This window comes from Ctenopharyngodon idella, chromosome 10 (assembly GCF_019924925.1).
Source record: "Ctenopharyngodon idella isolate HZGC_01 chromosome 10, HZGC01, whole genome shotgun sequence".
NCBI classification, from domain to species: Eukaryota; Metazoa; Chordata; class Actinopteri; order Cypriniformes; family Xenocyprididae; genus Ctenopharyngodon; species Ctenopharyngodon idella.
Genome location: NC_067229.1, coordinates 3,959,698 through 3,974,714, shown reverse-complemented (window position 1 = coordinate 3,974,714; position 15,017 = coordinate 3,959,698). Strand labels below are relative to the sequence as shown.

At 35.1% G+C, this 15,017-nt stretch overlaps 2 protein-coding genes across 3 annotated transcripts in view; both read left to right on the top strand.

Moving 5' to 3' along the window:
• LOC127519819 (natural killer cell receptor 2B4-like) overlaps positions 1 to 11,237 on the top strand; it is a 176,199-nt gene extending 164,962 nt beyond the window's left edge. Inside the window, exons 2-5 of one of the 2 annotated variants that reach the window (XM_051907438.1) lie at positions 6,339 to 9,800; positions 10,228 to 10,563; positions 10,670 to 10,960; positions 11,047 to 11,237. In XM_051907438.1, the coding sequence (XP_051763398.1) occupies positions 9,638 to 9,800; positions 10,228 to 10,563; positions 10,670 to 10,960; positions 11,047 to 11,198 (942 nt within the window). In that variant the 5' untranslated portion in view covers positions 6,339 to 9,637 and the 3' untranslated portion in view covers positions 11,199 to 11,237. Of the gene's footprint in view, positions 1 to 6,202; positions 9,801 to 10,227; positions 10,564 to 10,669; positions 10,961 to 11,046 lie in introns of those variants that run through there. The other variant, XM_051907437.1, reaches the window with a different exon arrangement.
• Positions 1 to 15,017, top strand: part of LOC127520213 (putative uncharacterized protein DDB_G0282133) — a 52,736-nt gene that overhangs the window by 30,667 nt on the left and 7,052 nt on the right. The window lies entirely within an intron of this gene.

Here is a 15,017-nt window from a genome sequence, read left to right as displayed (position 1 = left end):
CTGTGTTGATTATAATGAAACTTTGTGAGATTGCGATGAACTGAGAGTGACAGCTTTTTAGTGATTTTAAATGGACCATGAATCCTTTTTTGTATTTTGGATTACAATGTTACGATAAAGTTGACAAGAACATGAAAAAAAGTAATAGTTGACAATGTTATGTTGGACTAATTGCCTGCATTATGACGCAATTATAATACATTACTATAATGTAATTATGCATGATTATGCAGTTACCATAGGTATTAGTTTTACAATTAGCATTAAATCACAAGTTTGCGACTCTTCAAGGCAGATGTTAGTGCACTATTTTGAAATAGGATTTTTAGATTCACTTTACTAGCAACACTAACACTGTGCCATTTTGCTTGTTTTAAACTGCAAGTAAAGTTCATTTAAAAGAAAACATGACTAGACTGTAGTCATGAATTGCAGTCATTTAAGTTTAATTAGCCTATGTCATTTTCCAGTGTATGTTTAAAAATGGGGATGACAGGTAAAAGGCTAGTGTATTAGATGTTTATGTCGATTTGTTGTTTAATTCTTGTGATTCTTTTTTCTTTACAGATTTGTTAGTTAATTATTACCATTTACTTCATATTTATGTTAACTTTTATCAGCATTCATTTCATAGTAAATTGCAGTTCATATGATTATTTATTTAGTGGGGGCGCTATCTAAATCTCGCTTAGGGCACCATCAGAGCCTGGGCCGGCCCTGTACATAGGCTACTGAATGTTCCTATTGTTGAAATGTGCAAAAGTGATTTTTTTTAACTTTCCTGTAACAAATATGTTGTTTCCTGTAACATTGAGCCTTTTGTGATGCATTTTGTTTGTGTGTGCGTGTATTTACAAAATGAGAATTGGTCTTTCTGTGGATTAGACACTGGATGAGATCAGTGAACCAAGCATTGCATAATGATCACGTCATAATCAAAACATAACCAACAACACATTATCACATCTTCTCTTAGCTTCTTCATGCCATAACAAATATATCTTAAAAATGAATGTGAAATGTATTTTTTTTTTTTGTTTTATATTACCAACACTGTTACTACAGCAAAGTACAAAGCAGTGTAAAACAATAAATTAGGATTTGTTTTTTTTAAACCAATCAGTTACCAAAAAAAAAAAAAAAAGTTACAATTACAACATAACGTAGATTCACAGAAACATCAAGAATCATCATATAAATCTCAACAACGGTGACAATGAACAAAAAAGATAAAAGTCTCTCAAAAAAGATCAACTCTGAAAATCACAAAACACACTACTAAAAGTCAACACAAAAACAACAGCAAAAATAAAGGCAAACAATAAGAATTAAAGAAAATAACCAGGCAATTCAGTGACATAATTTATTCATGCCGCAATGCATGCTGGGAGTCAGACGATTTTAGTATTATGTTGTACCCAGCATGCATTGCGGCATGAAGTATTTGATTGCCACCATTGTTGTGATTCAAACTTCAATTCCTGATGTCTGTGTGACTCTGAGTTATTCAGTAGTTCAAAATGTTTTGAGTATGAACTGATTTCAGAATCATTCATGTTATTTGGTTGTCACACACTGATGATCTGATGCTGTAGAATCACAGGAACTCCATATCAAAAATATAAAACATGGATTAATAATAGATTAGACTCTGATGAGATCAACATATCAGGCCATTAGATGATGATTGGGAGCATTAATAATTGACTAACATCTAGTGATGTTACGTTCTGTGCCGAGGCTTCAGAGCGTATATCGAGAAATCCTGGATGCTTTCAGTGAAGCGCGTATTGAGGCTTGTATCTCTTTAGACCAATGCCTCGCTTCTGCCTGACTGATTCAGGAAGCGGTTTGAATCTTGGCGCGACATTTTGACAGATATATAAACCCATGGGATCTCCTCAAAATGCGTGGTTGTAATGTGAAAATAGTTTTTTTTTTTTTCTCCACCGTCACTTCTATGCCTTATGGCGCAAAATACAGCGTGTCTGATCATCTGTAATGTATCTGATTGTTTTATACTCTTTGACCACCAGGTGGTATTGTGACCAAATAAAGTCTCAAGAAATGAACCCTTTTGTGAACCACTTTAAAGCTTCAGTGCTTCATGAGGCTTCATCTCACTTCATATCACTACCAACATCTTCTGACCACAATCTCTTTCTTGCCATAACAAATATGTTTTAAAATCACAATTACAGCATCCAAAGAAAAACTAATGTTAAATAGTAACGGGGCAAGAGCTCAACTAAAGCAAACACTGACCTCCATCATGGTAATGTCAAACAAAACAATAAAACAACATCTAAACCTCTGTTAATTTTCAATAAGAGCTTCTGTAGACATGTGACAGAAATAAAGTCAGTCTGGTTAGTAATAAGTGAAGCTGGTAATGCTGTTTGTGGAGTTGTTTAATCCTCCTTTGCTGAAATCTTGAGAGATTTAATGTCTTTTATATTCAGTTGATTTCATCCTTTTCTGTTCTTGTTTCTCTTTCCTTAAGTGATTCTGCTTGTTAACAGCAGGTGTTCATCAGTGTCTGAATTCACACATGTGTTTTCATTCACTCTGTCAAGTGGAATATTAGTGAACTAATGTAGGGAATAGTGAATGAGGGTATAGGGTGTGATTTGGAACACAGCCTCAGAGTGTCGACTTTGAGCGCTGTTAAATCACGATATATTGCTGTAGGCTACTTTCTCGAAAATGTCAAATATTACCCAGAATGCATTGTTTTCTACGGTATATTACTGTTTTATTAGAAAACAGCATGTTACCGTCTAAGTTTGGCCATTTTTTACAGCATTTTTTTACGGTGCTGTAGATTCATGTGTAGTACTGTTCTGCAGAGGTGGAAAGTCCAGGGGTCATAAAGTAAAAGTCCTGCCATATTTTTATTCCACCCACTGAAGCAGTGTTAAAGTTAATGAGAAATTAATTGAGTGATGATTGACCATTATTGAAGACACCTGAAGTTAACAAGCAGAATCACCAAAGGAGAAAATCACAATTTTTAAGTCACCATCACAGAGGTCAGGGTTTGCTTTAGTTGGGCTCTTGACCCTTGACTTTTTAATATTAGATTTTATTTGGGTTGTTGTAACTGAGTTGTAACAGCTAGACAAGCAAAGAAGAAAAGATGATCAGGTGGTGTTGGTTATGTTTTCACATAACCATTTGATCTGAATCACTGAACTCATTGATGACAATCTCTGAGTTAGATTTACGTTATTGATTACAGCAGCACTGTGATTCTACAGCAGAAGATCAGCATTTTCAATATAATCTAAAGGATTTCTTAAAAAATTTTCTGATCAAAAAAAAAGGTCTTTCTTTTAGGCACACACAGACATCAAGAATCAGCCTGTGAATCTCAACGACGGTGACAAGCAACATATTCTGATAAACAGATCAACTCTGAACATTAGAAAACAAGCTACTAAAAAGTCACAGAAAAACAGCAAAAATAAAATAGTGAGAATAAAGGAAATTACTAAGACAATTAAGCTCATAATTTATTCATGCAGCAATGCATGATGGGAGCCATGGATGAATTTTGATTGGTGGCACCCAGAATGCACTGCAACATGCTTTATTATTCTCACCAGTGTTGAGATTCACAGGCTGATTCATGAGATTTTTTTTTCTTTTCTTTTTTTTTTTTAAAAACAACTTTTGATAAAACCTTTGTATTATATTAATAAAGCTGATCTTCTGTTGTAGAATCACAGTGCTGCTGTAATCAATAATGTAAATCTAACTCAGAGTCAAATAATGATTAAAACATAACCAGCACCACCTGATCATCTTTTCTCTTTGCTTGTCTGGCTGTTACAATTCAGTGACAGCAGCCCAAACAAATTCCTCTGCTGTTCTGGAATAAAACGGCAAACACTTGGTTAAAGGGTTAGTTCACCCAAAAATGAAAATTATGTCATTTATTTCTCACCCTCATGTAGCTCCACACCCGTAAGACCATCGTTCATCTTCAGAACACAAATTAAGATATTTTTGAAAAAATCTGATGGTTCAGTGAGGCCTGCATTGCCAGCAATAACACTCCCTTTTTCAGTGTCCTAAAAAGCTACTAGAAACATATTTAAAACAGTTCATGTGACTACAGTGGTTCAACTTTAATATTATAAAGCAACAAGAATACTTTTTGTGTGCCAAAAATAACAAAATAATGACTTTATTCATCAATATCTAGTGATGGGCGATTTTTAACACACTGTTTCATGAAGCTTCAAAGCTTAACAAATCATTTGTTTCAAATCAGTAGTTCGGAGCGTGTATCAAACTGCCAAAGTCACATGAACTATTGAAGTTTCAAAATACTTATGACGTAACGAAGCCTTGTTTACTGAAATCATGTAATTTTGGTGCTCTAAACCAGATTCGAAACAAATAATTCATAACAATTGCTGTTTTTGTTAATGAAAATAAATTTACATCTGCATTTTAAGCTCAAGCTTCTGCTACTGTCTCCATCTGTAAATGTTGCTGGCACCTGTGCCTACACAGCAAAATCCCCAGTGTTAAATTAACACCCAAAATGTACATATGAGTCCATCTTGCCGGGTGTTAAAAAGTAACACTGAAGCAGTGCTAAAGTTAATGAGATAATTGATTGATGATTGAGTGATGATTGACAATTAGTGGTGACACCTGATGTTAATAAGCAGAATAATTGAAGGAAAGAGAGAAAAAAAGTGTTAATTAATGTTTAAACGAATGTTTCATTTCAAGTCACCATGAAAGAGGTCAGCGTTTGCTTTAGTTGGGCTCTTGACTCTTTATCTTCTATTATTAGTTTTAGTATTAATGATTGTAGTCCTGTGATTTTACAGCTTGAGATCCAACAGCAGTATGAACAATTTTTATTATTATTTTTTTTTTTTTTAAGAAAAATGTTATGCACAGAAGGTTGTATGTTTAGACACACACAGACATCAAGAATCAGCATATGATTCTCAAGAACGGTGACAATAAATAAATACAAAATACTGACAAACAGATCAACTCTGAACATCACAAAACAAGCTACTGTTACAACAAACCAACAGAAGAATAAAAGCAAACATGAACAATCTACGAAAATTACAGGACAATTCAGCTGCATAATTTATTCATGCAGCAATGCATGATGGGAGCCATGGACGAGTTTTGATTGGAGGCTCCCATCATGCACTGCAACATGAAGCACTTTGTTTGATTGTCACCATTGTTGAGGGTCATATGCTGATTCTTGATGTCTGTGTGTGTTTCAGAAAAAATTTCAGATTAAAAAAGCTCTACTGGATCTCAAGCAGTAACAGAAATTTACTATAAAGAAATAATATAACCTCTACATGACCAGTTAACAATACTGGATGTCACCAATGAATCAGGCCATTTCATAATGAGAATGTCATCATCAAAACACAACCATTATGGCTCTGGCTTATAACACTTTTGAGAAATGCAGCCCAGATCACAGTTTCTCGGGCCATAACAAATGTGCTCTACAAACACAAAGTTGGAGCAGTCAGAGAAAATTTAATGTTAATAAATAAAGAGTCAAGAGCCCAACTAAAGGAAATGCTTTTCACCATCATGGTGACTTCAAACTAAACTTTCATTAAAACATTAACATCTAAACATCTGTTAATTCTCAATAAGAACTTTTGTTGATGTATGACAGAAATAAAATCAAACTGGTTAATAATAAGTGTAATAATGTTTAATGGCTGGAAGTCAGTTGTAGTTGTCGTGTCTCTCTCTTTTTCTCTTGTTGTTTCTTCAATGATTCTGCTTATTAACATCAGGTGTCACTACTGATTGTCAATCATCACTCAATCATCAATCAATTATCTCATTAACTTTAACACTGCTTCAGTGTTACTTTTAACACCCGGCAAGATGGACTCATATGTACACTTTGAGTGTTAATTCAACACTGGGGATTTTGCTGTGTTGGATTAAATAATAGACAAATGTTTTAAACTGAATGGAAAGAGATGCAACTCAAAAGTTTGATAGTAATAGCATTATGAAAGGCAGTTAATAAAACATTTAAATAGACGAAACACTTAGTTTGTGTAGTGAAAAAGATACACAGCAAAATCCCTAGTGTTAAATTACCACTTTCAGCAGAGCTTTTGTAATCTAAGTTTTTTTTTGAAACACACACAGACACCAAGAATCAGCATATGACCCTCAACAATGGTGACAATCAAACAAAGTGCTTCATGTTGCAGTGCATGATGGGAGCCTCCAATCAAAACTCATCCATGGCTCCCATCATGCATTGCTGCATGAATAAATTATGCAGCTGAATTGTCCTGTAATTTTCATAGATTGTTCATGTTTGCTTTTATTTTGCTGTTGTTTTGTTGTGACAGTAGCTTGTTTTGTGATGTTCAGAGTTGATCTGTTTGTCAGTATTTTGTATTTATTTATTGTCACCGTTCTTGAGAATCATATGCTGATTCTTGATGTCTGTGTGTCTAAACACAGAAGCTTCTGTGCATAATTTATTTTTCTTGTAAAAAACAAAATTGTTCATACTGTTGTTGGATCTCAAGCTGTAAAATCACAGGACTGCAATCATTAACACTGAAGCTACACATCAAGCATCTGGTGAATGTGGCGAGTGATGACAGTGGAGACTGGTGCGTGGCTGAGAGTTGACTCCCTGACAGCTAGAGTTTAGCTCCAGCCCTAATTGAACACACCTGAATCAGCTAATCAAACTCTCCAGGATTACTAAAAAACTTCCAGGCAGGTGTTTTGGAGCTGATTTGAGCTACAGTCTGCAGGACACCAGCTACTAAACTAACCAATGTGAAGTCTTAATTTTCTAATAAATTCATAAACTATATTCTTATTGCTCTGTATAGCCAGAATATGCTTTTTTCCACTTTCCAATATGATCACTATTACAATATCAGGAGCAATAATCAACAATAATGATTTTGTGAAGATATTGCAGCTTCACTCTCTAATGAGTTGTTTTTTATTCACATTATTCATTTTTTGTGTAAATACATGTACATGAACAGCTTTATAATCTGTGTAAATGAGCATAAATGCCATGTCAGATACAACTTCTGTTCATCTTTGCAGTGTAAAGATGTCTTTTGTTGATGTTGAAAGAAACTGGATTTGTAACAGTCTATAGTATTGCAATTTATCTTTTTTTTTTCTCTTCTTTTTTAAATCAGTGCAAAGAAATGCAAGTACTGCCAGACTTTGATGGAGACATAAGCTGCATTTCTAATGTCGTGCCAAAGGTGAGAGTGCTAGTGTGTGCCAGGGCCAATAGCGTTTCCACTGTCACTTCCGGGGCTTGATCAGGCCTCATTGGGGTTTCCTCAGGGCCAACGGCCATGGTTTTTTGGCCCGACGAGTACCTACTTTTAAACAATTTTCAGTTAAAAGCTCACTTTCAGACACCAGTGAGTGTTTGAAATAACTTCCTTGTGAGCCGATGGGGATTCTGATCACTGTATGAAGCAGAAATATACTTATATGTGATGCTAAAGTATACTTATGCTAATCATTGTGATAATAAATACACACGTTTATGGAAAATACCAGAAACTGCTTGAGGAACATAGACTCATATATGACTCATATATGATTATAATCATAACTCATATATGATTATAATCATGTATTTATTTGGTTTAATGTTTTATTAGTCTCTTCCCTGTGCCTTTGTTGATACTGGACTAATGCATCCGTATATCTGTCACACTCAGACACTTATATAACTCGTATAACTCATAACTCCTGTTTTCTTCTCATGAGCTCCCTCTGTTGCTCTGGCTGAAAGGATAACAGTATAGAGAGATCGCTCAAACCTCCTCGGATTGCAATCATTGCATAATTTCGAGGAAAATGAACAGAAATGCTCAGAAATGTGACGTAAATGTTATTTTATGAATATTTTTCTAAATGTGTAAGCCTTTGGATTTAAAAGCCTTACTGGAGTTATTTTGAAACTGAAGCAGGTGCAACTGAACAGGTAAGTGTTCTCTTTTTATGTGAAATGGTAAAAACCAGTTTGATTCAGCACGATTGATGTGCAGTCCTGACACAAATTAATAAATTACTGCTACTGTAATGTTTTTATTGTAAAACATTGGTCAAATATTGATATTGGAATCTTAAATCTTTAAGTAAAGACCAAACGTTCACTTCTGTCATGCTCATTTTGCGATCTAGCTAGTTTTCAGTCAGCTTGTGAAATGGTCAGGTTGTGTGACGTTGTTCTGTGGAGGTGTGTTAAGGGTGTTTTAGGGAAGTGCTGTGGGGTTACTGGCCCGACAGTGGAAATGCAACTTGATTTTGGCCTCGGTGCTTGTGGTCCGAGTCTATTAGCCCAGCATGGCATGTTGTTAGCCCTGGCTCGTACTGGCCCGACATTGGAAAAGTGGCTATTGAAGAATATTTAAATTTCTGTTCTAGCCAAGTCAGAAGTGTGACAAATGAAAACATTTGTTAAAATGATGACAAGCTAGAATATAAAATAAGCTAACTGGCTGGTTTTAAGTTAGTCAAAAAAAAAAAAAAGTTATTATTATTAGCGTTATTCAGCATGAAGATTTACCAATTGTCACAGTCTCCGTCTGTCCTGGACTCCATTTCCCATCATCTTCCCTGGCCCTCACCTGCACTCACTCCACCATCAGCTAATCACACACACCTGTTCCCTGTCAGCACCTCATCACACAGGACTATTTAAGCACACCACTCACCTCCTTTAGTTGTCTGATCTCATTTATATGAAGGATGCTTCATGTTTATCTCCAAGACACTTAGCTGTTCTACTCCAGCGTGTTTGCCCAGTCTCTGTGCTTTGTCGTCTGTGTGTGAGTCTACCCACCTTCAATGTGTGTTCATCCTGTCAACTGATATCCATCCATCCATGATCTGCAAACCTGTAAGACTAAGGACTGTATCTGTGTTCAGTTACCACTTTGCAAGGACTCCATCTTCTATCCACTCACCTGCATCACTGTGTCACCCTGCTGTTTGTTAAATTAACATCCCTCTGTGTTCACCTCTGTGTCTCCGTCCCTCCTGTCCATAACACCAATATTTCAAATTAAAAAAACAAAACAAAAACTCCACAGCATAATCTATTCATGCTGCACTGAATGCTGGGTACCATACATATGCACTGTATAAATACAGTATGATATTGTAGATTTTACTTGAAATTTCCAAGAGTGCAGTTAGATACAAGGGAACCCCTACTGTGGAATTACTGTGAAAGTAATGCAATTATTAACCTGGAATATACTGTAATTTCACACTAAAAAATTGTAGATTAAAAAGTTCAAAGTTGTTCATAGTAGCAGGACAGGAAGAAACTCTTCACCTACAAACTAACATAAACACACATTCACTGTATAAAAAAAAAAAACAACCCTGCTGCAGGTTTCAGTTTGTCTCAGAGGATGAACTTCTGTAAAACTTGTACTGTGAGATCAGACATGGTTTTAACTTTAACTTAATTTTAATTTTCTATTTTCCCCATACATGAATTGAATAAATATAAAGCACTAGAGTTACTCTCTGTTTTATGTTACATTTCTATTTTATCATGAAATGTAGTTTTTATTTTATATAAATAACGTGCATATACATGTGTGCGTGTGCATCAGGAGGGTCAGACTCTGTCGGGGGAGGATTCACATTACTTCTGTTGTGTTTCTTTAGATCAGTTGTGCTTTCATTCATTGTCTTATTAGATCAGAAAATGTTTAGTGTGTTTGTTTTGTTTTGTTTGTGCTGCTGGCATGTGATTGGTAAGTTATTTGTGTCATTTATTCACATTTCAGAATAAAATCCTGCTGCAGTTTAAATTAGATTATTTTCATCCACTGTGTTCAAATCTCTCTTGTTGTTTTAGAAATCTTCATTTCAGTGATTACAAATGCAAATTCTCCTTTTGCAAAATCTTTTGTTTTAATTCTTCTGCAGAATTCAGTAATAATAAATTTAATTAAACTTACTTTCAAGCTGTAAATAATTTATCATTTAATATTTATTTTGTTCTACAGCAAATAATTTAAAAACACACTAAAGATCAAATTGTTTCACTCAGATCTGCCTGTTCATATATGTGAGTTCATTTTGTTTGGTGTCTTTGCTGCTGCTAAAGGTTACAAACTGATCTCAGACTTTCTAAACTAACATGAGCATTAATCTGAAAATCTCTTCATTGTTCTTCAGGTGAGCTTGATGCTGAAACAACTGAAATACAATCAGTGTCAGTGATGGAGGGAGATTCTGTCACTTTACACACCAGTGTTACTAAAATACGTGAAGACGACGACATACTGTGGAAATTTGGAGCTGAAAACTCTCTTATAGCTAAAATCAGCATTGAGAACCAAATCTTCTCCAAATATAATGGTACTGATGGGAAATTCAGAGACAGACTGAAGCTGGATGATCAAACTGGATCTCTGACCATCACAAACATCACAACTGAACATGCTGGAGTTTATCAACTAGAGTTAAATGGAGCAAAACTGTCAACAAAAACATTCAATGTTTCTGTCTATAGTGAGATAATTTGTCCTTTTCTTCAATTATTCTTATTAAATTAACTTCTACAGTACCAAATGTTTAAACATGTTCCTATTCCTGTTTATTCTCTCATGTTTTCCAGCTCGTCTGCCTGTTCCTGTCATCAGCAGTAACTCTTCACAATGTTCTTCATCATCATCATCAAATTGTTCGTTGGTGTGTTCAGCTGTGAATGTGGGTCATGTGACTCTCTCCTGGTACAAAGGAAACAGTTTATTGTCCAGCATCAGTGTGTCTGATCTCAGCATCAGTCTCTCTCTACCTCTGGAGGTGGAATATCAGGATAACAACACCTACAGCTGTGTGCTGAACAATCCCATCAGCCACCAGACTCAACATCTGGACATCACTCAACTCTGTCACACATGTGCAGGTACGACAGAGCTGATAGTTGATGTCAGCGCTGATATTAGCGTTTATTGACTGATCTGATTTCAGTTTGATGTTTTTATTCCTCAGACTCTGTCCGCTCTTGTGGTTCTACTGAAGCTGTGATCCGATTGGTCCTCTCTGCACTGGTGGGTGTGGCTACTGTCATTCTTCTGGTTTATGATATTAGATCCAGAAGAGATGAACAAAATCAAGTACATATTCACACATTGGGACAGTAAATGATGTCATTTCTCATTCTCAACTATTTCAATGATTTAATAATCTTGATTTATTTTTAATAGCTTAATATATTAATCTGCTGGTGTCAATGTTTATTTATTGGCATGTTTTTCAATAAAACTTTCCCACTCTGAAATTCAAGAGTCTCACCATCTTTTGTTACATTTCACAAGTTCACCTGCCCATCCACTCTTGATTAATAATGGTAAAAATATATGGATTGCTGTTCTTGAAGGAGGGGCTCAGTCCTAAGACTCAGATAACAAGCTAACTCGCTATTTATAAGTAACAAGACTCAAATGAAGATCTGCGAGAGGAAGTCACACTGCTGCAGCAGTTAGGAAAGATAGAGAGAAGTTGGACGACATCTCTCACTTTATGAACACTATCACTTAGGAATAAGGTCACTATAGTGTTCCACTAACTCGCTGTGCAGCAGTAACCAGTCAGACTACAGACAATGCCTTTGAATATATTTTAATCACAGCTGGGAGAATCTCAAACCAATTTTAGAGAGAATGGACATAAAGAGTAGTTTGGTAACATGGTAACATGATTCAATTGCACCATTTTTCTCCAATATGATTGGTTCTTCACATGTATAATTCTCTGTTACTAGGTAAAAGCAAATTTGGATTCCTTGATACTTCATCTTGTTGTAGAGCCATGAGGTAAGATATAACAAAACTAGACATCAGTCTAGTTCCGTTTCCACTTTTGTTATATTCAGACACTAACTTTGGCCCAAGTGTTGAGGATTTAGTATTCAAAAAAACTGACATATCGTAAGCTGTGTGGGCAGAAGCATTGCCAGGTGTCTGGCAAGAAATAAAATAGTGAACAAATGTATTCAGAGATTGCATTTGCTCAGTACAGTGTTGTTAAGCGCAAGATTTTGATGTTATTTAAGCTAAACTAATACTGTATGTAAAAATGATAGAGACACTGCTGTTTTCATTTTTTGATAATTAAATAAAATATTTTAGTAATGAAATTTTAAGTAAATGAGAAATAATGTAAAGGAAAGTAAATTTTTGAGTTTGAGACCCCTGGTGTAGTTGCTGATGCAGTGATACATGCATGTGTGCTGTGAAGAGTTGACTGCAAGAGATTTATATTTTACAGAGAATGTTCCACAATAATAATCCTGGTTAATATCTGTAAAGTAAATGTTTTTGTAAAACATTTTTAAAAAGTTAGGATATTTCATCTTAATTTTACAGTTTAAATAAACAACAGAACTGTAATATTGTAGCGGATTTCACCCAGCACCAAATAAACCACCAACACCAGGCTCTTCGGGGACACCATGTCTGCAATTTATTGACAGAGGGCAGACTATTAATACACACTCCTTCAGGTTCACACTCTTTCAGCTGACTCCCTCCAGTCACACAGGCTGTTCTGAGAGAGCAGGCGATGACGCCACCCACAAGATAACTTAAAATATTAATTATAAATAAAAATGTAAATTTTTGTCTATAAAACCTCTTTTTATTATTTTTTGTCAAGACTTGAAATGTTATTTGGGCACTATCTCCTCTTCCAGCAATGTCAATTATTCCTGCTGTCAATGTCAATTCTATTCCACAAAATAAACAAATATAAAATTGATCAACTGACAATAGTATAACCAAAACATCGCTCAGAAACCGTTTCGCTATTTCAATATAGTAAAGCACACCGAAAATTTTGCTGGAACCATTATAGAAAACTCTCAACACTACAACACTCATATATGACCACCATCTTAGTGTACACTCATTGTAATTGTATTAATAACCATTTCAACTGTAACAAAAAGTGAGTAGCCGACTGTTATTAGACCGTTAATAAATTATAAACTACGTGCAATAGTAATGCTCTCTCACATATTATTTTGCATTCTTAACTTATTTCGGTCATTGGTAAAAGTAGCAGGGCATGGTGATAGAAATAGGCCCATTTACATAATATATTTTACAAACAGATTGTTGTCCACATCACGCTATTCCTTACACAGGAGGTTCCCAGTTACTTTCACTCTTCTAGTGAAACAACCGCGTGAAGCAGAAGAACGACACTTTTATGAATCAGACATTCATGTTTGTCTGAGGAAAAAAAGTGGTGAAAATAAAGCTTCTCGACCAACGAATTATTTTATTATTGCCGATGAATGGAAGTGAAATATGTTTGTGATAAAAAAACAAAAACAAAGTGGACATGTATATTGTGATGGTTTTATTCGTCAAAGCGTTAAAGAACGTGACGAAGCGTCACTGCGTCATGGCGCTACAGTGCAGTCCAAACATTTACTTTCTCTTTGGCATCGACGCTGATGCAGAGGGGGGCCAGACAGCTATTGTGTATCAAAAGCTGCAATGATTTTTTTAAGAAAAGTGGGGGAAACGAAGCTTCTGTTTAGTTTGTCCTTATTGCTCTGGTGTTTAATCAATCATGGTAAGACATTTAATCTTATGTTATTGTCTCTTATATCTAATCAATTTACATTCAACAAAAACGCGTTTATCATTTGTATTTTGCAATGTGTGATTTTACTTGACCTTTGTTAGACATTTATGCTTACAGACATCCCACCCTTCAGAAGCTCATTTCAGGGAGGTGCCATCATTCAGACACACACAGACATCAACAATCAGCGTATGAATCTCAACAATGATGAAAAGCTTCATGCTGCAGTGCATGCTGGGTACCAGCGCAAAATTCATTGTGTGCTTCTCATTTCATCCTCCTTTCCTTTCCTCATGTCTCAGCTCCACCCTGTAGGATGTGAGGGAAATGTAAATGACCATTAAATTCCCAATCTCTGAAGTAGGCCGTCATCTTTACCTCCAACCATAGAGGGCAGTGTTGCCATAGAATACCTGAGAAAGGCTTTCACAAGAAAGGACTTTATTATTGAAAATGCTACTTTAAAAAAAAAAAAAAAAAAAAAAAAACCTTTTGTTTGTTTTGGTTGACTAATAATTCTCGCTGCATACTTAATGTGGACATTGTATTCTTATTTGTTTTACAAGAGTGTTTACATTTTTTACCACACATGCCTTTATTTCACCCTGTGTGTACATTGGCGCACTTTTTACGTGAAACATCATTCTGATTTAATGTTACCAGAGAAAGGATGAACTTTTGGGTACACACTGTACAAATGTTTGTTTAAAAAGGTTTCTTTCTACATCTTAGCTCCTGGCTGAAGGGCACAAGGTACCGTTTTAATTTTATGTTGTGTGGTAAACTTTGAAGGACTTTGAAGTGTTTATTTTATTGATCTCTTTCATTTGCTAATGTTGTTATGCACAGTGTAGTATTGCCTCGTCGGTGTTTCTCTTGATTTGCACTCCAAATAGATTGTTTACAGTAAATCAGCACTTTATTTGGTAATTTTATATAATTAATGTTTTTCTCTCTAAATTAAGATCATCAGTTTTACCAAAATTAATTCATTGTTAACTCAGGTGTTTCATATAACGTAGTTAACATCGCACTCTAAAGGTAAGTTGTTGTAATTAAAACAATTCATAAAATCATATAGGTTATTACATTAGCCTGTATACTAAAATGTGATTTATTGTCACATTATTTATGGTGTAAGCCAATTAATTGCAAATGTGTATTCATTTATAGGTTTATGGATATTTGTATACAATTAGCAGGCAGATGTCTAATATTGTTTGTTTGTTTGTTTGTTTTTATTCAGCTCTTACGGTGTTTTTGGAAATTAAATTCTTTATAAACATCAGTTCCTGAGAGTAAATTGCATCTGTTCAGCCGGGAATGCTACAGGAAGGATGCAAGTTAAGAAAATGAGATCGAAGGAG